The sequence below is a fragment of the Talaromyces proteolyticus genome (assembly GCF_021365285.1).
Source record: "Talaromyces proteolyticus strain PMI_201 chromosome Unknown BGW36scaffold_12, whole genome shotgun sequence".
NCBI lineage: Eukaryota > Fungi > Ascomycota > Eurotiomycetes > Eurotiales > Trichocomaceae > Talaromyces > Talaromyces proteolyticus.
This window is the reverse complement of record NW_025764288.1, coordinates 649,236-672,675: the sequence shown is the minus strand read 5'-3', so window position 1 is coordinate 672,675 and position 23,440 is coordinate 649,236. Positions and strand designations below refer to the sequence as shown.

At 46.2% G+C, this 23,440-nt stretch overlaps 2 protein-coding genes across 2 annotated transcripts; both read right to left on the bottom strand.

Annotated features, from left to right (window-relative positions):
- Positions 1-84: 84 nt before the first annotated feature.
- On the bottom strand, positions 85-4,710 carry BGW36DRAFT_305709 (putative multidrug resistance protein; the record flags this gene model as incomplete). The annotated part of the gene is made up of 2 exons (XM_046212094.1): positions 85-3,491; positions 3,543-4,710. The coding sequence occupies 2 exons, from the start codon at positions 4,708-4,710 to the stop codon at positions 85-87; spliced, it is 4,575 nt and encodes a 1,524-aa protein (XP_046067428.1).
- Positions 4,711-6,203: 1,493 nt separating this feature from the next.
- Positions 6,204-23,141, bottom strand: BGW36DRAFT_465104 (putative nonribosomal peptide synthase; the record flags this gene model as incomplete). Its single annotated transcript, XM_046222281.1, has 2 exons — positions 6,204-13,916; positions 13,989-23,141. 2 exons carry the CDS (start codon positions 23,139-23,141, stop codon positions 6,204-6,206), a joined length of 16,866 nt encoding a protein of 5,621 aa, XP_046067427.1.
- Between the last annotated feature and the right edge of the window lie 299 nt (positions 23,142-23,440).

Below are 23,440 nucleotides of genomic sequence, written 5' to 3'. Positions count from 1 at the left end.
CTCTATACTACATGTACATTTTCAATAATGAAATAATCTTGTAAATAATATCTAAACACTTGAAAAGAAGCAAAGATTAACCAATCACCCCAAACTCATTGCAGTTGCAGCGCGTTCAATCTCCTCAAGATTTCCAGACTCCTCACACAAGCCGCGGAAGATAGCGTCGTTTCCGGTTCGGCCTAGGAGTTCTCTGACAGAGCCCTGCTCTACAACACGGCCCTTATCCAGGACAATAACTTTATCGTAATCAGCTATGGTGAGTAGCCTATGAGCAATTGTTATTACGGTAGTTCCGTAGGCGATGCTTGTTCGTAGGCTCTCCTGAATTGTAGCATCGGTGGCATGATCAATAGAAGCAGTAGCTTCGTCAAGCACGAGAACGCGTGAGCGCCTTAGAAGAGCACGTGCGATACAAAGCAACTGTCGCTGACCGCGCGAGAGAGCATCGGCAGCTTGGTCTAGACAAGTCCCATTCGCGCATGTTTCGGTGTTGGTCCTAATCGCTGAGATAGAGTCACTAGTGTCGTCGAGAAGACGCACAGTATGCAGCGCCGTGATCATTTCTTCATCGGTATAGCGTTGTAGCGGATCAAGATTGTGTCTTAATGTGCCGTCGAAAAGCTCGGGGTCCTGAGGCAAAAGAGTGATGACCTGCCTAAGTTTTTCTAATGGGACTGATGCAATATCAATACCATCAATATCGATTCGCCCACTCTCTGCCTCCAGACCTCGGATTAGAGCAAGAGCAAGTGTACTTTTACCTGCTCCAGTGCGTCCGACTATAGCGACACGTTCGCCACGGCGCGTTTCGAAACTAACTTCGTTCAAGGAAGGCTCTAATTCAGGCGAATATCGAGTTGAATACTTTTCCAACCGAACTTCTCCTTGCGATGGCCAGTCTTCTGGGAGGTCATAAACGCCCGTCCGAACTGGCTGGCTAATTTCCTGCTCTACTTCCGTATACTCGGCAATTCGTTCCACAGAGTTCAAATTTTGCTGAATGATGGAATAGACCTGAACAACCCACATAACATTTTCGGTGAATGTTGCCGCATAGGCTAGCATGAGGCCTGCAATTCCTGGTTCAATGGATCTGACACCCCAGATCACAAAGGCTCCAGTGAAGAAAGAAATAAGTGAACTGAGGACGTCCACTCGAAACGTGAGCCACGCTTGACTTGCCCATTGGAGTAAGTACGGCCGATGGAGCTGGTCTACGAGCGTTCGACTTTCAACAGTAAAGGACGAAGTCCGAGCAAATGCTCGGATACTGACACAGCCTGCGAATGTTTCTCCAAATTGCTGATATAATGGTGACATCTGAACAGCTTCAATGCGTTTTAAATCTCGGGCGCCATTGATATATACTATTGTGACAATATAATAGGCTGCACAAATAGAAACCGCGACTATGAGAAACACTGGTAGCGCAGTAGAGATCAAAATGATAACCATAAGCATGGATGTAAATAATTGCAACCAGCTTACTGCAAAACCTGCAAGTGTCTGGTCAATCACCTCAATATCTTTAGTGAGCCGGTTCGTAATCTGTCCGAAGGGCACGCGGTCAAAGAATATGAGTTTGGCGTAGAATATTGAATTTAACAGGCGCTCATATATTGTAGAAGATGCTTTGAGCGAGCCATAGAATGTGGTGAGATCACGGATAAATGTTATGAATCCATATAATAAGCATATGGCCACATATATTGTTATATAGTACCATGCGTCCACCTTCTGACGTTTGTTTTCTTCGAAGTCGTCAGACCTTTGCGACGGTGACTTGCTGCTGTTTCGCATTTCGACCATATCATATCGAAATGCCCATTCCTTGATCCAGAGATTCGTTCCAAGCGAAACAACCTGTTGCAGCCCAAATAGTGCGAGGACTATGATCCAGTACCATCGCGGACCCATTGCGGCTAGATAGTTTCGGACAACAGGCCAAGTGACAGCGCCTTCGGCCTTACCCTCTTTGTATCCGGGTTCAGACTCTGGCTCCTTAGCCTTCAGAGGGAGCTCTTCTAGCGAAGCGGAATCGAGTGAAGACCTGGCAGAGAAATCGCCTATAGTGATTTTAGTGTTGATTGGCTCGGATATTTTCTCAGTTGAAGCAGAAATTGTTTGTTGTGTTTCGGAGTTGCCGTCTACCACTTCCCGTTCAAGAAGACCCATTGAAACTAGTTCTTCGCTAGTTCCTTGACCTATTACTCGACCGTTATCTAGCATAATAACATAGTGACAGTTGGGAATAGCAAGATGTGTATGGTGAGTCGCTAGAATGCATGTTCGACCTTTCATTAACGATCCTTTCACAGCGTGAAAGAAAATATGATTCGCTGTGCGAGAATCTACCGCACTAAGACAGTCGTCTAGTAGAACATACCTGGATGGGCTGTAAAGTACACGCGCTAATGAAACACGTTGCTTTTGACCCCCAGATAGCCGACTGCCATTCTCTCCAGCAAGAGTCTGGTCGCCCTGATCTAGAGCAATAAGGTCTGGAGTTAGTGCTACAGCTTGCAGCACTGCTTCATACCGGCGACTATCAAAAGGTAGATCCAGCAAAATATTTTCTCGTATACTACGATTCATAATCCAAGGCTCTTGTGGGCAGTATGCAGTTGTCTCAGTGAGACTTTCAAGCGATACCTCACCCGAAAACCGGTCATGAGGGAGGGAGATGTGGCCTTTGATCAGATCCAGTTCTCCCAGAAGACCAAGCAATAGAGATGATTTTCCAGATCCGCTTGCACCACAAACAACATTTAAAGCATCTGTTTGAAATTTGATATCAAGGTTTTCAAGCCGGAAGGGTCGAGTAGAAGGCAACTCGGCTAGTGGAATGCCGCTACTAGTGTCGCTATCCAAAGTTTCTATACGTGTGCTGGTTGGCCATATAAGAGTGGCGTCCTGGAAACCAATATGTATGGATGTTGACACATATGACAGCTGATCATATTTCGCTGTTTCACGCTCCTGCAAAAACTTTTCAATGCGGCCTAGAGAGACGTGAGCTCGCATTATAAAAGTGATCGAGGTGGCCATTCGATCCAAAGGAATCCGCAAAATGCTAAAGATTGTCAAAGCCGGAAACGCAATAGTTGTTCCCAATGGATTGTCCCATACTATCGTGTAAAAAAAGCACGTCACCATAGTGACAATAAAGGGAAGAGCATGGAAAGTAGTCGCGTTAATAGACCACCAAATAAAGCGTGAGCGTAGTTCCTTTATCTCAAACTGCCGTTTCTCCAAGACTCTTGCAATGAACGGTTTTTCCCATGCCGAATATTTAATTGTTCTAACGTTGCTCAGCATCTCGTTACTCGCTTGAATCCGGTTATCACTAGCTTTTAGCACGCGAGCCTGAACAGCCATTACACGCTGAGATATCAAGATGTTCAAGGGAAGTAGAGCAATCATGATCAAGACACCAATGACACCACTGAGTCCAAGAAGCTTGTATAGTAGCCATGTCCCTATAGTGGCTTGCACAGGAAAGGTGACCCAGACACGATATAGATTGCCACTCACTGCACTGACATGCTCAGTGTCGACCGACATGAGGTTGAAAATGCCCCCGTCACTTGCATTGCCGTCGTTAGAGTCGATATCTTTATGTTCTTCCCGCCCCGGTTGCACAATTCCTTTGCGTAGCACCTTCGTGTATATTTCATTGATTAGAATAGCGCGTACCTTAGCAGCAATCTGATGGCCTATCCATTCACTTTGACAATCTGCTGTGCCAGCCACTACCCCTGCAATAAGAAGCCCACTCGCACAGAGCCATGCAGAGCTTGGCTTCATCACATCTGGTGACTCTATATACCTCAGGATGAGCCGGATAAGGATAGGAGGAACGAATACAGCCACGCTGTTCACAGCAGCCCATCCACCCTGTCTAAGAATATCATATTTGAAGAAACGCCATAGACGCCATGGGAGAAAAACCGTGGGAGCTGATACCAAATGGAAACGAGAGTTAACTGTATTGGATTTCTGAGCGTCATTGAGTGGGTACAAATCCTCAACCTCTAGTGTCGTCCGATATGCTTTCCATATCAGCTCATTTATCCAGGAGAAAGACAGACGAGAGACTGAGCTTGCAGTTTCTTCTTTGCTTAAGTCGGAGAGGAAGGCTCCTCCTGTCTTGTATGCCCGTCTGGGAATTTGTGGAGCGGTCCAGTGAAACAGGCACAGCGTTGTAAATAGAGCAAACCGAATTAGGATTGCAATGACTGAAAGAAGTCTTGTGCCGCTTAAAATTTCCGCATGCACGATTAAAGATAAGCAAAACCATTGTACGGTGTACAAGGCCACCGAGTGTCGTTGTAAGTTGATTTCGATATCGACCCCGCCTTTCTTCCTAACTAAAACGAGGAGGAGTAGATAAACGGATGACACGGCCGAGGCAAAGGCTGCTGAGATGGGGCCATTGGAGTCTTCACGGGTAGTCATAAGAAAAACACAAAGGACAATATCCGTCAGAACTCCCACGATCTCTAATCGCGCAATCAATGGTGGAAGGATTGTAACATATCGCGGAGATAGATCATCAATTCCCCCACCTATAACTACGGCATTTGGCCCTGAGCGGATATGTTTGGTGTCGCCGAAATGAGAATATACATAGCGGATCCAAAATATAAAAACAGAAATTAAACATATAGCTGGAGGAACTGATTTGGCAAGATAGCTATGTACCATACAGTCTGACACATGACCATCAGTCCACAACGGCGGTGGACAGAGCAAAGCCATAGCGCGATGTGCCTGCCGCGGACGCAAAAGCAAGCCGGAAACCTCAGCTAGGCTCAGATATTGAGAAGGACGTAGTTCGTTTTCGACTGGTAGGCGATTATGGGATTCATTCTAGGCATCACTTTCTAGGCCCATCACCGGAGCATACTAGTCGGTGCTATTTCGATGGGTCCTTTGCAACTTGGAAGCGGTGTGAATGCAACAAAAGATTGCATGCTGATAATTAGGTTACCAACAGTATTGGCCGCCACTGTCAGACAGCGCCATGAGAGAATGGCTGAAGAGCGACGCACAGACGCTGTGAATATCCATCCGATGCAATAATCTGCTAGACGGGGTTCAATATTTGTAATATTCTATGGAGCACCGCACTACGCGTATACCGTTCGAAATTTGTTATAGGGTCATGTCAGATTCCATATCACTGTATCGGATGGACCGTTAGTATGTCGGCCATGATCCTACACGCTAATTCAGAGTTTTGAGTCTGAGGAGCGAGTGGCGTACGAAAGGGATTCAATCCCGCGGCTTCCAACAAAAAGCAGTGGAATGAATATTGTGATTGATGGATTATCCTTGTCAGACCATGGCCCCTCGCAGCACGTAAATCTATGGGTCTATCATGCGATGGTCTAGATAACCGCTGAGCTAAAAACTGACATACGTATACGAACCGCCGCAGGGATCGACGTTGGACGTTTTCCGTGTAAAACGCCACTGAAACGATACGTCATACGCGTATTTTACTTCGTTAATGTTACGTTACGTGTTATTACAGGAAATGACCGCTAGAGGCCATCCTTCAACCACCCTTACCGCCTTACCAAAAAGGGAAACCATAAGAAATTTGGTAATTTTGCAAAACGCAGGCTGACTTCCCCACCCGTGGCACTGTTGTGTTGTGAGTACGCCATAATAAACATCTGTCAACGTGCCGTCGTAGTAACCAACGTATGTAGCCATTCCGTCCAACGATGGCATCAGTATTCGCTTCATTCAGTGGCTCAATTACCTACCAAAAAGAGACGTCAGATCTCGACTTTTTTGCTTGGGTAATGCTTTGTCTAATCCTAGGATCCTCTACAAGATGAAGCCCGTTTGATGAACAGGTATAGGCTTCATTGGGAGGTAAGATACACGGACCATGTCCAGGATTTTTATCTGTGGTTTTACTGTGAATCATGGCTGCATTCTGGTCAGTCGATGCTAGATGTCGCTGGTATGTGTCAAATTTGAAGGTTTTAAAATGTTTCAAAATGTTTATATAATGAAATAAAAACTCAACTTAATCGATACACAAATTAAAATCAGTCAATAAAACAACACCTATAACGGATCCATGTCTCATCCTTAACATTTGAAATCAGTAACAAAACACTGTAGTCATAATTGATGAATGTAAAACACCAACCCCCAATCTAATAATAAAATGTATATTTTCACTCGTGGAGTGACGCTACAATTTCATCACAATACCCAGCCAGCATGTGTAAAATCTCATCGGCGCCATCGTCACCAATTTCAACTGGGTTTGCAAGCAGCCAAAGCCGCAGAACGTCATTTTCTGGATATACCAGCACGGTAGTCCAATGTGGTGTTGCAACAAGCTCATACCATGTGACCATAAGATGCTCATTTCCGAAGGTCAGCTCAGGCTCGAAAGCCATATTACGGAAATGCACGGCAGATGTATATCGTGTGCCAGATGGCCAGTCTGTGCAACGATCCACCATTTCCTCCCAGTCGAGTCCCTCATGGGAGGTGCGATCGTCGACTTGCTGCGCGGACACTTCGACTAAATCACGTAGATACTGCCTTCTGTTACTAGCCAAAGACCGAGAGTCTAATCGAAGTCTGAATGGTAACATGTTAACGCAAGGCCCGATAACTGAGTCAAGGCTAGGCATGGCGCCATTTCTTCCTGTTGTGACGTTGCCGAACGTGAGATCCGTATGGCCTGCTAGATGTTGAAGGACAAGTGCCCAGGCCACATTGATCACAACTGTTGGGCGTGTACGCCTGTTATCATCCGAGGTATGGAAATACGGAAGTGCGTAAGATCGTAGAGTCCGGACTTTGGTTCCTCCGGGTTTATATAACAATGGAGGTGTGATTTGTGAACTCCCGTTTAATATCGTTTGCCAGTATTGATGGGAACTGTGCGCTGTCTGGCGACGGTAATGCAAAAGGTTCGTCCAATTTGGTGTTTTAGCGACCTCACCGCCATTGAATACATTAGCAACTTCTTTGAGAATTCGCACAGTACACCACCCGTCATTTTGCATGTGCGACATACGGAGAATCGCGCGACGTTGACCATTCTCGGTATTCACTAGTGTCATCTTCGTGAAAATGTCATTGATTTGTGCTTGGCGACCGTCCCGAGGGCAGAATTGATTGGAGAATGGGGTGATATATTCCGAGGAGACAATTTCCTCTGTTAATAAAGGAGCGTCACGTAGAATGATCTGGTAGTATTTGCCTTGATGGTATACAAAACGGGCTCTAAGACACTGATATGCCTGCACCACAGTTCGACATGCTTCAACGAGCTTTGGCCACGAAACCTCAGGACCGATGTCCAGGTAAGCGTATTGAAGACCTAACGGTTCTTCTTCGTTATGCATGTAGTCAACTTGAAACCCATTGGCCGGAAGGATATCCTCGATCTCGGTACTGTCAACGTTCAGTACCGGCGCTATGTATGTGCTCGTAAATTCTTTGATATCTATGTCACCAGTGAGAAGACTGTAAGGCTTGTAAGTCGTGACTTCCTTTGTGATGTCTACTACTGTAGTTATCTTTTGAGCGAGCAAGGCAAGTTTGGGGGTTTTGAACACTTCCGCAGCTTTTAACCCGAGCCCGCGTTCGTGGGCCTTTGTAGTCAATCGCATTACACCAAGGGAGTCGCCGCCCAATTTGAAAAAGTCATCTTCGCGAAAAATGGATTGATATTGGACCCCAAGAAGCTCAGCCCAAAGAGCGGCTAAAGTTCGCTCTTCTTCAGTACAGGGAGGGGTTGAGGATGTATTCGCCATTTCACCACTTATCCAGATTAGCTGCTGTAAGCGAAGTGTTTTTCCGAATTCCTTTAAGCGGCGACGATCTGTCTTTCCAGAGCTTGTTTTGAGGATGGCTGGGATCGGAAAGAAGGCCTCGGGCTGCATGTATGTTGGCAGAACAGCGTCAAGCCCCGATTTAAGGTCAGGGACAAGAGCCCGTAGATTTTCTTCGAGCTTTTGGTGACAGTCTGCCAAGCTCCCATGTGCTGTACTAACAAAAGTCAGCAGCATCTGCCTCTCTTGGCTCTTTTCTCCTAAGTTAACATGAACGATTTCGGCCGCGATCTCCAGGCCGGAAGGAATACGTCGTCGAATGGCGTCCTCAACTGCAGTCAAGTCCACCCTTTGACCGCGTAATTTAATCTCAGATCCGATTCTACCAATAAACACAAGCGTGCCGTCTTCCGCATATCGCGCTTTATCACCGGTCCTGAAAAGTATTCCTTGTCTACCCGGAAAGCTCTCTGTGCCAGCGAGGAGCCATGATGGATTCTCCACAAGAGGGTATTTATAAGGTCCTAGGTATCCAGCCCCGATAATAGGACCTTCAATGAGAATTTCTCCAGGGGCACCGATTGGCGCTAACTTATTAGGGTTCCCTATCTCCGTCAACCACAAGTTTGCTCCACGGCCTCGGCCTATAGATCCTAGCTCGCTGGGGTCTGTGATTTGTGAAGAGATTGCACAGAGGATCGTGCATTCTGTCGGACCGTACGCGTTGACAAGACGGATGCGGTGGTGCCATTTTTCTATGTCGCCTTTTGTCAGGGGCTCTCCAGTTAGGACAAGGGTCTTCAAGTCTGGCAAACTATCTGGGTGGATTGTTCTTGCGACTGACGGGACAAGCTGCGCCCAGTTGATCTGGTAGTCACGAATAAAGGACGCAATGTCACCCTTTAGGGACTCCTCGCTGGGAATACATAGACAGCCACCTTGCGTTATAGTGTAGAAAAAATTGCAAACGCAAGCATCGAACGAATATGATGAGCTGTCGAGGGATCTTGTGCTGGGATTTATTTGATAGCCTTGAGGCCCAGCTTGGTACTGAATTGCTGTAGCCAGATTTTTATGCGTAATCTTGACCCCTTTTGCAGCGCCAGTACTCCCGGAGGTAAACACAGCGTATGCTAGATCATTTGCTGATGGCAATGAAAAACATGATGTAATGCCAATGTATTGTTTGGTGGCTTCTCCACTGACAAGTGTCGCATCAACCATTATCGCATTGCGTGCTAGGCGAGAAGCACGATCTCTAGTTTGCGCAGCACACAAAATGAAATCCGTAGTCAACGGTTGCATGATAGCTCTTAGATGTCCTTCAGGGTGATCTGCGTCGAGCGGAACAAATGCAGCACCAGTCTTTAAAACACCAAGCATAGAAACATTGGCCCACATTGACTTAGGGAAGATTAGGGGCACGAACTGACCGGGACGTACGCCCAATGACACAAGATAATTCGCAAGTCTTGAAGAGAGTTCTTCGAGCTCACGATAGGTTAGCCGTCCGTCCCAAGCATCAATTGCGAGCGTCTCAGGGGTTTGAGTGGCAATTTCGGATATCGTTTGTAGAACGAGTTGATCAGTGACAGCTTCCGGTTCATTCTTATTCCATCCCCAGATCGCATCGATTTCCTGCCTGGATATGGAGTTTAGAGTGCCAATAGTCGCAGGAAGCCCTTGATTTAATATTTGCAAAATCTCCTGGATAACCTGCTCCCACCGAGAGCACATGCGATCCATTTCGGCCCCTGAGATAAGTTTTGAATCAAAGCTAGCCCGAATTGTCATTTTCTTGTCAATTGGTAAAATCTCCATCATCAGGCCATATTGATTTAATACCGAGTGTTGATCTGGGAAGCCTTCTATCTTGGTTTCGTCGATCTCTTCCAAGACCTGGTCTATATCTTTGACTTTAGAACGGGCTGATCCGCGAGGAGGTTGAATAACCAGCACTGTTTGAAAATTGCACGCAGCTTCACATGTGGAATTGATGCGACGTATTGCGTGAATCCCCAGATGCTCATGAGGTATTCTTCGAACTGTCGTGTCGTGTAGTCTAGTCATGAAGTCCTGCACAGTGAGTCCGGAGTCTGCATCAATAAAAATAGGTACAGTCGTAACAGCTGGACCGATGACTCTGTCGATCCCGTCAATCGGCGCGTTACGTCCTGTAAGGATTGCACCTAGGGACACTTTACTGTTTCCCGTGGCATGAGATACTACAATAGACCAGCTACCGTATAGCAGTGCAGAGAGACTGATCCCATGACTAGTACTTATATCTGCCGATATTGTTTTCTCCAGGTATGTTGCAGGTCTCGGCTCGTAGTTGTGGTAGCGCAGAGAGGGGAATACAGTGCTTTCACCCGCATCTGTTAGCTCTCGACCCCAGAAAGAAACAGAAGCATTTTTTTGTTCCTTGCGAATATAGTTCACGAGTGGCCGCATGTCAAGGTATGGTTTTTCTAAAGCTCGTTGGAAATATGCCTCTCTAACCTCATTCTCAATTATTGGCAGCGTCCAACCATCGTACATAGCGTGATGAATTGTCCAAACCAGTTGATGATTGGGGTTGCTATTGATGAGAGCCCATCTTGTTAGTGGTAATGTTGGTCCCATATTCACATCACGAGTGCCCTTTAGGAACGATTTCATGCTGTCATAATGATCCCATGAAAGAGGGGCGTCTTGAACGACTATCTGATTGAGGCCATGAGTATCGAGGTCAACCAGCCGAGTGCGCAGAATACGGTGGCGCGCTACCACAGTTGCCCAAGCATTTCGTAGTTTGTTCAAATCAATGTCCTGAGAAATTCTGTATACCCTCATACTTATAAATGCACTTGGATCTTTAATAGTAGCTGCCAACATGGTCTCTTGAAGAGGCGTACAAGGATAGACATCTTCAACTGCATCTATATTTGATATGCCGCATCTTCTAGCAGCTTCTGAACGAATAGCTGGAATATCAATTGACTTACCCAGTAGCTCAAAAGGACCAATTTGAGAAGGAGCGACTTGCTGTTGTTTTGCTTTTGACAGCAACCTCGGCGCCAGGTCAGAAAGTCGAGGATTCGCAAAGACATCGGATACTCGTAGGTCAAACCCCTCACTTCGAGCCCCAGCAACCAGCCTCATGGCGGATATCGAGTCACCATTGAGGTTAAAGAAGTTGTCGTCTGCCCCAATCACTTCAGTTGGCAGTGCTAGTGCGACTGACCACAATTGTTGCATCTTTGCCTCACTCACAGTAGAGGGTTTTCGCCTGGCCGCCTCTTGAGAAGTTCTACCTCTATAAATCTGGTCTGGCTGGGCTATCGATGCAAGCTCAGCAAGCCTTTTCCGGTTAATCTTGCCGTTGTTGGTAAGAGGAACGGTCGTTACAAAGTAATAGGCGGATGGCACCATATACTTCGGTAGGAGAGCCCCAAGTTTTTCATCTATTATTTGTAATGCAGTGACAGCTGCTGATTCTGGGACCGCCAAATCACATACATCTTTCCTCTCTGTATGCTTTTCCGTGAGGAAAGCAGCTAGCTTCTGCTCGCTACCTGGCCCTGAGTCGCCAAGAATACAAGCAATGACGGGCCCGACAACGTCACCTATCACCTTGCGTACATGATGCTGGACTTCTTCCAGTTCAATTCTTTGACCGTGAAGCTTGACTTGTAAATCCTTACGCGAAACAAAATGCAGGTTTCCGTTTTCGTCATACCGCGCGAGATCTCCAGATAAAAATGCATGTTTGGAGAAAATAGCTTTTCCTTCATTAGTCGAGTTTAGCCATGGAAGGTCAGAGATATAAGATGCTCGGGTTAATGTTTCGTTGTTGTAGTAGCCCTTCCCTACAATCGGTCCTTGAATAAGGATCTCACCAACCGCTCCGACTGGCATTAAATGGCGATAATTTTTAGGGTCAACTATCCATATTGCGCAGCCAGACGCTCTTCCAATTCCATCCTCGCTAGATTGATCCTGGAGACCTGGGTTTATGGTCGAGACCGATGTACATTCTGAAGGCCCATAACAGACAATCACGCGTACCTTTGGTTTCCAGTGCTCGAACTCTCGTATGTCGACAGGTTCACCGGACAGGATAAGTGTTTCGAGATGAGAGAGCGCATCGGGGTTAAGGAGGCGGGCGACTGAAGCTGTGAGTTCGGTGAGAGTAGCACCCGACCTACTCAGTGCCCCAGAGAGGTCATTCTGTCTATCTTCTTCACTTGGAACGCAGAGAGTGCCACCAACTGCAAGGATTTTGAAAATCATATTCCAACTGACATCGAAGGTATAAGAGGCAAACTCAAAGGCCCTTGTTGTGTCTGTGAAGCCTGATTGAGCTGCTTGATGTATTACTGATGATGATAAGGCCCGGTGTGTCTGCATGACGCCCTTAGGAATACCTGTACTGCCGGATGTAAATAAAATACAAGCAACATCATCTAGGTGGGATTCGGCTTCCTGCTCTGCAGTATTTGTACCATTGACAACGGCGTTGCGGCATGTTTCGATAGGAACGACCTTAGCACCAAGGCTGGTTGCAGCGTCTATTGTTGATGTGGCAGCGAGAATGACATCTGGCTTCACTTGATTGACGACTGTCTTTAGTCGATTGAGCGGCTGGGTGCTATCTAGAGGCAGGAAAGCAGCACCACTTCGTAGAATAGCCAGTACTGCAACAGGAATATAGCCGGATTTCGGTGAGAGGATAGGAATAACTGAGTGCCGTCCAACACCGTACTTACTCAAATGAGATGCAAGATTTCTGGATAAATTGTCGAGTTGAGAATAAGATAGCTTGCAATCCCATGCGTCGACGGCCACTTTATCTGGGCGTTTACTTGCACTTTCAAGGATTAGTTCATGAAGAACTTGCTCGTTAGACGAGGGTATCTTATTATTCCAACCCCATATGGCATTTAAATCCTCTTTACCCAAGCATTCAATATCGGAAACGAAGGTATTGTTGCTTAGAGAAGAAATGGTACTCTCAAGTCGTCCCGCGAGACGCTCAACCTCACGCTCGTCGAGGATAGTTGGATCGAAAACTACTTGAAGGTCAAGACCATCCTTGGTAGGGAAGAAGAAAAGCACCAGCGCAAATGTATGAAATGCCTCTCCTTCCTTGCTATGGGTCTCATATGTCGAAGTCTTTATTGAATCTAGTTCGGATACACCGGATTCTGGGGCCGGCGTTATGACAATGAGTGTCTGAAATTTGCATGCAGCCCGGGTGTCGTCATTGATAAGCTCAATATTCTTCAATCCGATGTGTTGGTATGCCGCCATCTTGGCGGTATTGTTCTCAATGGCAGATAATAGATCTTGTACTTGGCATTGGTCACGCTCCAGCTGAATACGGATCGGCACTGGGGTGATCGTTGGACCAACCATTTGCTCAATACCTTCAACTGAAGCATTGCGCCCAGCTAAAGTAGCAGCAAATACAACATCATCAGATCCTGTCAGTTTAGATACTATCAATGCCCATGCAGCATGTATTCTTGCCTGTAATTTTGCAAAAGACCCAACGTCAGGGTGTATCCTACGATTGAATGTTTTCGAGGGTCGCACTGAGTAGCTAGTTGACGGTAAAATTGGATATGTTGTGGTAGAAATACATCCAGAAAGTTGGCTTTTCCAGAAAGACTTTGCTTCGTTTTGGTTTTGTGATAGAATGTGTCGCACATATCCACTGAAATCCGGCGGACGGGTAACGGCTCGACCTTGGTATGCTCGACGAAGTTGTTCCTCAATAATTAAGGTTGACCATTCATCGTAGAGAGCATGGTGGACTGTCCAAACGATCTTCGGGGCTGTCTTATCCTCGATGATGGACAAATGAGACAAGGGGTTTCCGAGATCTGGATTGTGTTCACTAAAAGCCTTGATACACGACTCAAGACTGCCATATTTCCTACGATGATGCCCGCTGACAACCACCTGTAACAGTCCGAAGCCTTGTACCTCGACAAATCGAGTACGCAGAATTGTGTTGTACTGATAGACCGTATCCCAGGCTTGAACTAACTTTTCAAGATTAATATAGCTTGGAACTTCGAACACAGACCGTTTTATGTAAGCTTCAGGCTGTTTCATCGTTAGAGCAACTAATTCTGTCTGCAATGGCGTAGCAGGATAGATGTCCGTAATCGAGCTCACAGGAACATTGCATATCACGGAAGCATTAGCCAAGATTTGACCGATGTCAGAGGTGTCTAGAAGGGAAAAGGGTTTAGGAGAATTTGATAATATTTGAATAGAGCGAATATGGAGCGCCATTGATGACAATGTAGGGTACTGAATGATGTCTTTTACCGTTAAGCTCAGGTCATGCTTACGAGCGAGATTTGATAGTTTCATAGCGGCGATAGAGTCTCCTCCGACGTCGACAAAGTCTGTATCTGAGTAGATTGGTGTGATATTATGTCCGAGGGCAGTTGACCACAGTGTTCCAAGTAATGTTTCCATTTCTGTATGAGGTCCATATACGCGCTCCACATCAGTCTCTCCCTCTAGTGTATTGGTAGTGCTTAGTATTTCCGGCCCTACCGCCCTCAGCTTGAGGCGGTCAACCTTGCCCGATGGATTTTTGGGAATCTCAGTCATTCTCAGAAAGAATTCTGGTATCATGTAAGGTGGAAGCCTCTTGCTCAGATACGCTCGGGCCCCAGCCCTATCTAAACTCAACGATGACGAAGACAAGGAGCAGAAAGCCACGAGCATTGGGCGACCAGAAGAAGGATGAAGGATCACTTCGCAAATTGAAGACGATTCCGGTAGTGCGCGCTTGAGATGGTATTCGATTTCACCGTATTCGACTCTTTGGCCACGTAACTTAACTTGTGTGTCAGCACGCCCAAGGTACTGGATCGTGCCATCAAAGCAATATCGGACTAGATCACCAGTCTTGTAAAGTCTACCATGGCGTCCATGTTTGTCTTGGAACCCCTGTTGAAGAAAGTTGGGACTTTCAATGAATACAGCAGCTGTCTTTTCAGGTTGGTTATGATAGCCTTGTGTGACTAAAGGACCCTCGTTTACCATCTCCCCTATGGCTCCAACGGCTACCAACTGTTCATGATTATTCGGGTCGCAAACCCAAGATCTTACGCCAACACCCCTTCCAATATTGGATGCTGACTCGGGGGCAAAGAGGCGAGTGAATATACATAATGGTGTGGTTTCAGTAGGCCCATATGCCCCCCAGAGTTCGACGGAGTCCTTCCACATTGACACATCTAAAGGAGTAACTGCCTCTCCACCGAGGTACAGTCTCTTCACAGTAGGAACCTCTTGTGGATTTATCGTACGGGCCACGGAAGGCGTGAGGAATAGTGCAGTACTTTTAAAAGACGTAATACTTCCGGCGAGGTTACCCATGCGATCTTCATGAGACGGGATGCAAACACAGGCGCCGACAACAAAACCAAGATAGAAATGCCAGATGTTCGCATCAAAAGCGTGGGATGAAAAGTCATACACCCTATCATCAGGAACAAAGTCGAGCTCACGGGTCTGAGCGACAGCAGCAGAGGAAAGGTTTCGGTGTGAAACTTTCACACCTTTGGGAACCCCCGTACTTCCCGAAGTGAAACAAACGTACATGATACGGTCAGTATTCCGGGGAGAACTTTCAATAACCTGGTATCTATGTAACTCGGTGGTATCCGTATAACTAATTGTGTCCACAATAAACACTTCATCGGAAAGGCGTTTCGCTAGGTTCAATTGAGACGGACTTGTCATCACCAACGTTGATACGAGAGCTTCCGTGATAATTTTGAGTCTGCTCTCAGGATACGAGACATCCATAACGCTAAAAGCTGCTCCTGTCTTTATTACCGCCAGCATGGCGATGGGAACCAAAACTGACTTTTCGAAACATAGAGGTACAAAACAATTCAAGCCAATACCCTTTGCAATTAACTGTGCTGCAAGGTTTGTTGAGTAGTCATCGAGTTCCTTGTATGTCAATTCGCCATCGTGAGCGAGGACAGCGAGTCTGTCGGGGTTCTTTAGTGCATTTTTAGCAATCAACTCGTGAATGTATTCATCGACTGTTTCAGCTGGAATTGCATTCCAGTCCCAGATTTGAGCTAAATCATGCTCACTTGCCACATCAAGCTGTTTGATCAAAGTATTCTTGGGTAAAGAACATAACCTGGAAAAGATAGACTGAAGTTGTTGCAGAAGTAAGTCAACTTGTCCGCCAGAGATCGCAGGCTCTCTGAAGACGGCTTGAGTAATTAAGCTTTTCCTCGTTAGACTGAAATATATGAGGAGGTAATTGCTATTAAAATTTCGGATGTCGTCGATCGTCTCATCAATTTCAAATATTGAGTCACCGTCCACTCGGTCTTCCGCCTCCAGAAAAACGAGGAGAGTCTGGAAATTACAAGCTGCGCGGGCATCTTCACTAACTCGAGAAATATTTTGCAATCCGAGATGCTCAAACTCTTGCATTTGTATTCCCTCATTTCTCACTCTCTGGAGCAGCGATTCGATTGTGTTCTCGCGATCAACTTGGACCAGAATAGGAGCCGACGCAATGGTTGGACCTGGCATCCTCTCTACGCCTTTAACGGGTACATTTCGACCAAGACGAGTTTCACCGAATACCACGTATTCGCCACCTGTATGACGGGCCATTAAAATAGCCCAAGCAGCGCGCAAGAGTACGGCAGGCGAGTACCCTGGAGGCAATAACGGAGGCAATGCGAATTCTTTGCGGGTTAGGCTATCTGATAATTTCTCTCGAATAGACATTGGTGTTTTCGGGTATATTGAGGCATTCGCTGCCCCAGAAAGATACGATTGCCACCAGTGCACACTCTTGCTCTCTTGCCGTCGAAGGAAATCGACAAAGATGTTATAGTCTGGATTGGCTGATGGTAATTCTTGAGAATAATAATATTTAGATACCTGTCGGAGTATAAGGTCCATGGACCAGGCATCGTAGATAGCGTGATGCATCGTCCAAATGAGATTATACCCAGCTGCGGACGCTGATCCATTGCGAACGATGCCAAAACGGAAGAGAGAATGACCTAATCCCATAGGAGTCTTTGCTGCCTCATCCAAGTACTCTTGACTTGTGTTGTACCAATTCCATATATTTCTTTCATGATGGATGACAACCTGCAGGAGCTTGGCTTCCTCGGACTGGATTAATCGGGTTCGCAAAATAGCGTTAGCCTCAATAACCTTATTCCAGGCACCCAACACGCGATCTAGACTGAGGTTGTCGCTAAACCGAAGCTGGGTGTGCTGAACGTATGCGGATGAATTCCTTGCTGTCAAGGCAAAGACGGCTTCTTGGAAAGGAGTGCAGGGATATATGTCGATGATCGCGTCTTGGGGTACTCTGCAAATGGTAGCTGCAGATGAAAGAAGCACATCTCTACCTGAAACTGGAATAAGATCAAATGGTTGTATTCTGTCGGCGGAGTCCTCCAAATCATCGTTGATGTCAACGATCTCATGTGCAATATTAGACAGCTGGTCAAACTGTGAATGTAAAAATATATCTGCAACAGTCAATACCAATCGTTCCTTGCGGGCATATTTTACGAGACGCATTGCAGAAATAGAATCGCCACCGAGCCGAAAGAAGTCGCTGTGAAGGCCTATTTTAGACGTCTCAACTTTGAGCACCCGTGACCAAATAGTGGCCATAGTTAGCTGTCGTTGATTGAATATCGTTAATGTGTCGACTTGCTCTTTTTGAGTCCATTGGAGTAAGCCATCCTTCGCAATATGAGAAGCATAGCGCTTTAACTTCTGACGGTCTATCTTTCGTGTCGGGGTAAGAGGAATGTGAGACGTATTCAGATATACTGTGGGAACCATGTATGGCGGAAGGACAGTTTTGAGCCTTGATTGTAGCTCGGTTGGCGGAGATGCCAAGTCAATGGTTGGGCTATCATCATTGTGCAGACCCCGTAGTCTCTTACCAGTCTGCGAATTGTTGGAGTCAACCATGAATGCAGTGAGAGTGTTCGTTCCACCAAAGTCTATCACTTCCGCAACGACTTCGCTTAACGTGGGGACAGCTTGTTTCACATGGAACTCAACTTCGTTCAGCTCTACGCGTTGACCATTGATCTTAACTTGCGTCGCTGCCCTTCCCACATATAATATTGTTCCATCAATTTGATACTGAACAAGGTCACCGGTTCGATACAAAAGACCACGTCGTCCAGGAACTGCCTTCGACCCTGCGACTAGCCAAGGTGGGTCGCGAATGAAGGAAGTGTTTGATGCATTCAAGTATCCTGGACTGACGATGGGCCCTTCAATTACTAGTTCACCTATAGCCCCGATCGCTGACAGATTATTACTTTGAGGTTCAACAATCCAAGCATGACAACCCACTGCGCGACCAATAGCTGGGGTTTGTTCGGGGGTCTTCACATTCCCTTGCACTGTACAGATTTGGCATTCGGCGGGACCGTAAGCATTAATCAAATCAACCTTCGTGGCCCAAAGCCGAACTATATCCTTCCCAACCGCCTCGCCACTAAGAACAAGTGTCTTGAGGCCTGGTACTGCAGATGGATCAATGAGACGTACAACCGATGGAGTAAGGTCAGCCCAGTTTGCTTTAAGTCGCTCAAATGAACCTTCAATGTCATTCTCCCGGTCATCTTCGCTAGGTATGCACAAGCATCCACCTAGGCAGAGAGCCATAAGAGAGTTGTGAACGGCAATATCAAAGCTATATGAAGCGTAATCATATATTCGCGAGTTATTTGACAACTTTAATTCTCGGCTATGATGCCGAATTGTTGAGCAGAAATTCTCATGTGTAATCACAATCCCCTTAGGAACACCAGTACTTCCCGAGGTGAATACTATGAAAGCAGTGTCTAGAGGTGATGACTGCTCACTATCCACAAAGAGGCCATCTGCATCGTAACTAGCACTATTGAGAAGCTGATCGCAGGCAATGACTTCTTTGCATAATTCCGATGCCAGGGCCGTAGCTGGTCCCGCAGTAACAATGCAAGTAGCCCCGGCTTGTTCCACAATTGACAATAAACGCTGCTTCGGCTGATGTCTGACATCCATCGGAACGAATCCTGCTCCGGATTTCAGAATTCCAAGCATAGCTATAGTTGCCCACATTGACTTTTCCATACAAATCGGAACTAAACTTCCACGTCTTACTCCTTTAGCCCTCAAGATGTGGCTCAAACGCAAGGACAGTTTATCGACATCATCAAAGCTAGCAGTTCCATCCCAAGCAACAATAGCTTCGGCCTGTGGTCGAAGCTGAGATGTCCTACGGACAACGTCCTGGATGCACTCGGATGTTGGCGAGAATGGTGTCGCATTCCATTGCCAGATCTTTTCTATGTCAATCTCACTTGCGATTGGTATTTCACGTAAGCTGAGCCTCATATTATTCCGACTGCCAATTTGAACGGCCACGTGTGCGAATTGTTCGAGGAGGAGGGTTATTTGATTAGTACCTAGAACTCTAGAGTCATAATTAGCCTCCACTCGAAGGTGACCTTTTGCTTGTGTGATGAGCACCATCAAGCTGTACTCATTAAAGCTCGATAACGTATCGCTGATATCTAGTTTCTCCAGCATTGTTTTCAATTCTTGTTCAACGGGACTTGAAGTAGACAGTGATTCCAAGTTTGACGCATCCGGAGGGTGAACAATGAATAGCGTTTGAAACTTGCTTCCTTGTCGTGTGTCCTCATTGACCTTCCGGATGTTTTGTAACCCAAAGTTCTCAAACGGCATGGCTTCCAAAGCGTCGTTTTGAACACCGGCAATGAAATTTTCGACGTTGGTGCTTTCGTCAATTCTGACTCTGACAGGAATGGTTGAAATGGTAGGACTCAGAAGGTCCTCGATACCGTTTATTGCAACATTTCGACCTGAGACGGTAGCTCCAAACGTCACATCGTCAACTCCTAAAATTCTGGATACAAGTAATGCCCAGGCAGCTCTCAACAAAGATGGAATTGATATGCCTTTATTAGCATTAGAGGGTGTGGCAAAAGTCTTTGACACAGTCCTATCGGCCAGAGGCTCTCGAATTCCAGGCGGTAAGGCTGGAAATACCGATGTTCTTTCCGGATCTTTCAGCTGGCGTGCCCAGAAGTCTTCTGTCGGCTTCAACGGCAACGATCTAATATGATCTATGAACACATTGAATCCTATGCTTGGCTCTATCCGAATTCCTTGATACGCCCTGAAAGCATCAGACACAATACGTGGAAGAGTCCATCCATCGTATATAGAGTGGTGCATAGTGAGCACGAAATATGCTATTTGGCGTTCTCGCACAATACCCCAACGGCATAGCTCAGTGTTGAGGCCCATCTTTCGCCGCATATCGCCTTTCAGGTAGCTGGCCAAATTTCCAGTTTGAATTCCTGCGAATAGGCTGCCATCTCGCAAGACCACTTGAAGAAGGCCATGCGAGTCCGTATCAACAATACGTGTCCGTAGGATTGGATGAGTCTCTGCAACACGCTGCCATGCTCGTGCAAATAGTGTTAGATTGGTGTGTTGCGGCAGCGCAAACCGTCCTCGACCCACATAGGATGCTGATTTAGAGCTTTCAGCAGTGATCAAACCTTCTTGTAGAGGCGTACACGGATACACATCTTCGATATTATCGGTGCTTATTCCGCACGACAAAGCAATCTCATCCACGACTTTTTCTTCTCTTATTAGGGCAAAACGCACAGGCGGTTTTGGAAGTGAAGTGTGAGACAACTTGCTATTTGAAGCTAAATCTTCGAACTGTGGGTGTCTGAATATAGTCGATACATCCAGCTGAATACCATTTCTTGTTGCGGCACTGACGAATCTAATAGCAGCCAGTGATTCCCCTCCATGGGCGAAGAATGAGTCTGTGGGATGAATGGACTCTATTTCAACGTGCAGTATATCGCTCCAAATTTGCTTCAGTAATTTGAACTTGAGATCCTTGCTTATCCCATTATTATCGTTCCCATTTTGACGTTTTATGCTAGATCCGTTCGTATGACGATTGCCATCGGTAGTTGGCCTCGAATTGCCAGTCTGCCGCTTGCTATTCAAACAAGCATCCATCGGCTTCGTCTGTGGGAATATCAAACGATCGGTCGTTAACGAAAGGGCAATTTGCTTCAGTTTGCGGTGATCGATCTTTCCTGTTAAAGCAAGCGGAATCTGGTCTATGCGGGTGTATGCCCCCGGAACCAAGGCTGGAGGCAATTTCCTCCTCAGTTCGAAGCTGACTTGATCAATAATTACTCTCAGGTCATCGACTTTGTCGTTTTCCAACCTGTTTGCAAAAGCGACATCCGGGATGGCAAGGAAAACAACTAATAATTCAGCCCCGCCCTCTAGCCTGACAACTTCGGGACACCACTCTATCGACGATGGCATATGTTGTTGTAGATGGGCCGAAACCTCCCCCAGCTCGACTCTCTGTCCACGAATTTTTACTTGCATATCACGTCGTCCCACATAATCAATCAAACCATCATCAGTATACCGGACGAGATCGCCAGTCCTATAAAGCCGCCCTCTACGGCCCGTTGTCACCCCGAGATGTCCGTTCTGTAACCATTCGGGGTTATTCAAAAATTTTGACCTTGTGGTTTTCTCGTCATGAAGGTATCCTAATCCAACCATAGGCCCTTCCAGGACTAACTCTCCTACAGCACCAATAGGCGTCAATCGATCGCGATCAATTGGATCCATAACCCAACAGACACCTACACCCTTTCCGATTACAGTCGGTTTAGATGAGAGTAATACATTAGGGTTCGCAACTGTTGTGACAGTGCACTCTGCTGGCCCATATGTATTCATGACGCGTGTGCGAGTCCCTCGCCATTTTTCCAAGGCGTCTTCACTGCATGGCTCACCGCAAAGATCCAGCACTTCTAACGTTCGCGAATCAGAAGCATGTAGCATCTTGGAAACTGATGGAGTCATCATAGCATGCGTGATTCTATAATTCTGGACCACTCGCCCTACATCATTCTTACATTCCCACGATGAAGGAATACACAAACATGCTCCATTCAGGAGACTGAGAAATATGTTTCCTAGTGAGACATCGTAAGCATATGAAGCTAGTGCCAGAATTCTCGACTCGTGCGCCACATTGCTTAGAACTCCAATTGATGAAGAGAATACACATATGTTATTATGTGAAAGCATCGCCGCCTTCGGAACACCAGTCGAACCGGAAGTGAAGACAATATATATCAAATCCGAAGACTGGATACGCGGATCCACTTTCCTTTTAGACGGAATATCGACAGATTCAAGGTACTCAGAGTCCACAACGATAACCTGAGAAGTAATGAGCTTTGCTCGATGCTTTTGTGAACTCGAAGCCAGTGCTAGAAAGCCGTTAGGGCCAATAATCTGGGCGACCTGACGCAGCCTGTCCTCTGGCAGGTTCTCATCCAGTAAGACAAAAGCGGCTCCTGTCTTTATCACCGACCAGATGGCTACTGGCGTCCACACGGATTTTTCAAAGCATAATGGTACGATATTGCCAGACCCAATACCAGCATGAGTCAAATGAGAGGAGAAAATAGTCGATAACTCATCTAGCTCTTTGTAACTTAACTCACCATCCCATGCATTAATTGCAGGAGAACTAGGATAATGCTTCACAATGTTTGTGAAGACCTCAAGGGCTGTGTTCTCCTCCCCAACTGGCTCCGTGGAATTCCATGTCCAAACATCGCGTAGGTCTGAGTCGCTCGCTGTGTTTATTTCATACACCAACTTATTTCTTTGTTGTTCTGGTTGATGTATTTGGTGTATTACGTGCTCCAATTGCTGCAAGATGCGCAGCGCTTGAGTGCTGCTGCATGCTGGAGAGCTCGGTACAGCCGAGACATTGATGCCCTGGCCGTCCTCCAGAATCAGGCACTTTAACGTAAAATCGACCTTTAAATTAGATGGTAATATATCGGTGGTTTCAATCGATTCCGTAAGTTCTATAAAATTCGTCTGGTCGTTCGCCGCAGATATGGCCTCTACATCTGAGATGTATAAATGCGTCTGAAAGGGTGATGATTGGCTGTTTCCAATATCATCAGACCCAGGTAAAGTCTGTTCTTCTAGCTTCTTAGAGAGTTGATTTAACGTTTCACGTTCGTCTATTTCGAGGGTAATGCTCTTGGTTCTTTTTGATGGCAAGAAAAGGAGTGTGGAATCCGTGACGTAGAAAAGCACATTTGAAGATCCTACATAGTCTTTGAGTAGGATTGTCCAGGCTATGGCAATCTCCGAGGCAGAGACACCAATTTGGAACTGAAGGCGGGTCTGGGGCATGTCGAATCAATGCGAGATTAGAAAAACGGAATAAACGAAGGTGGTTGAAGCAGTCACTTTGGATGCCACATTTAAGTACAAAAGCGTATTAAGCTTCAAAACGACACATGTGCTAATCGATTTGTTTTTTTAACCAGACAAGCCAAATTGGCCATAGCTTATCACCCAGGCGAATCTGGGCAGAGAATTACAGATTCTCCAACAAAATATCGGTGGCGTTAATTTTTGCAATTACATATCAGTAACATAAGAATGGCCCGGCCACTCTTTGCTTGTATTACACTATTTACCTTTGCTAT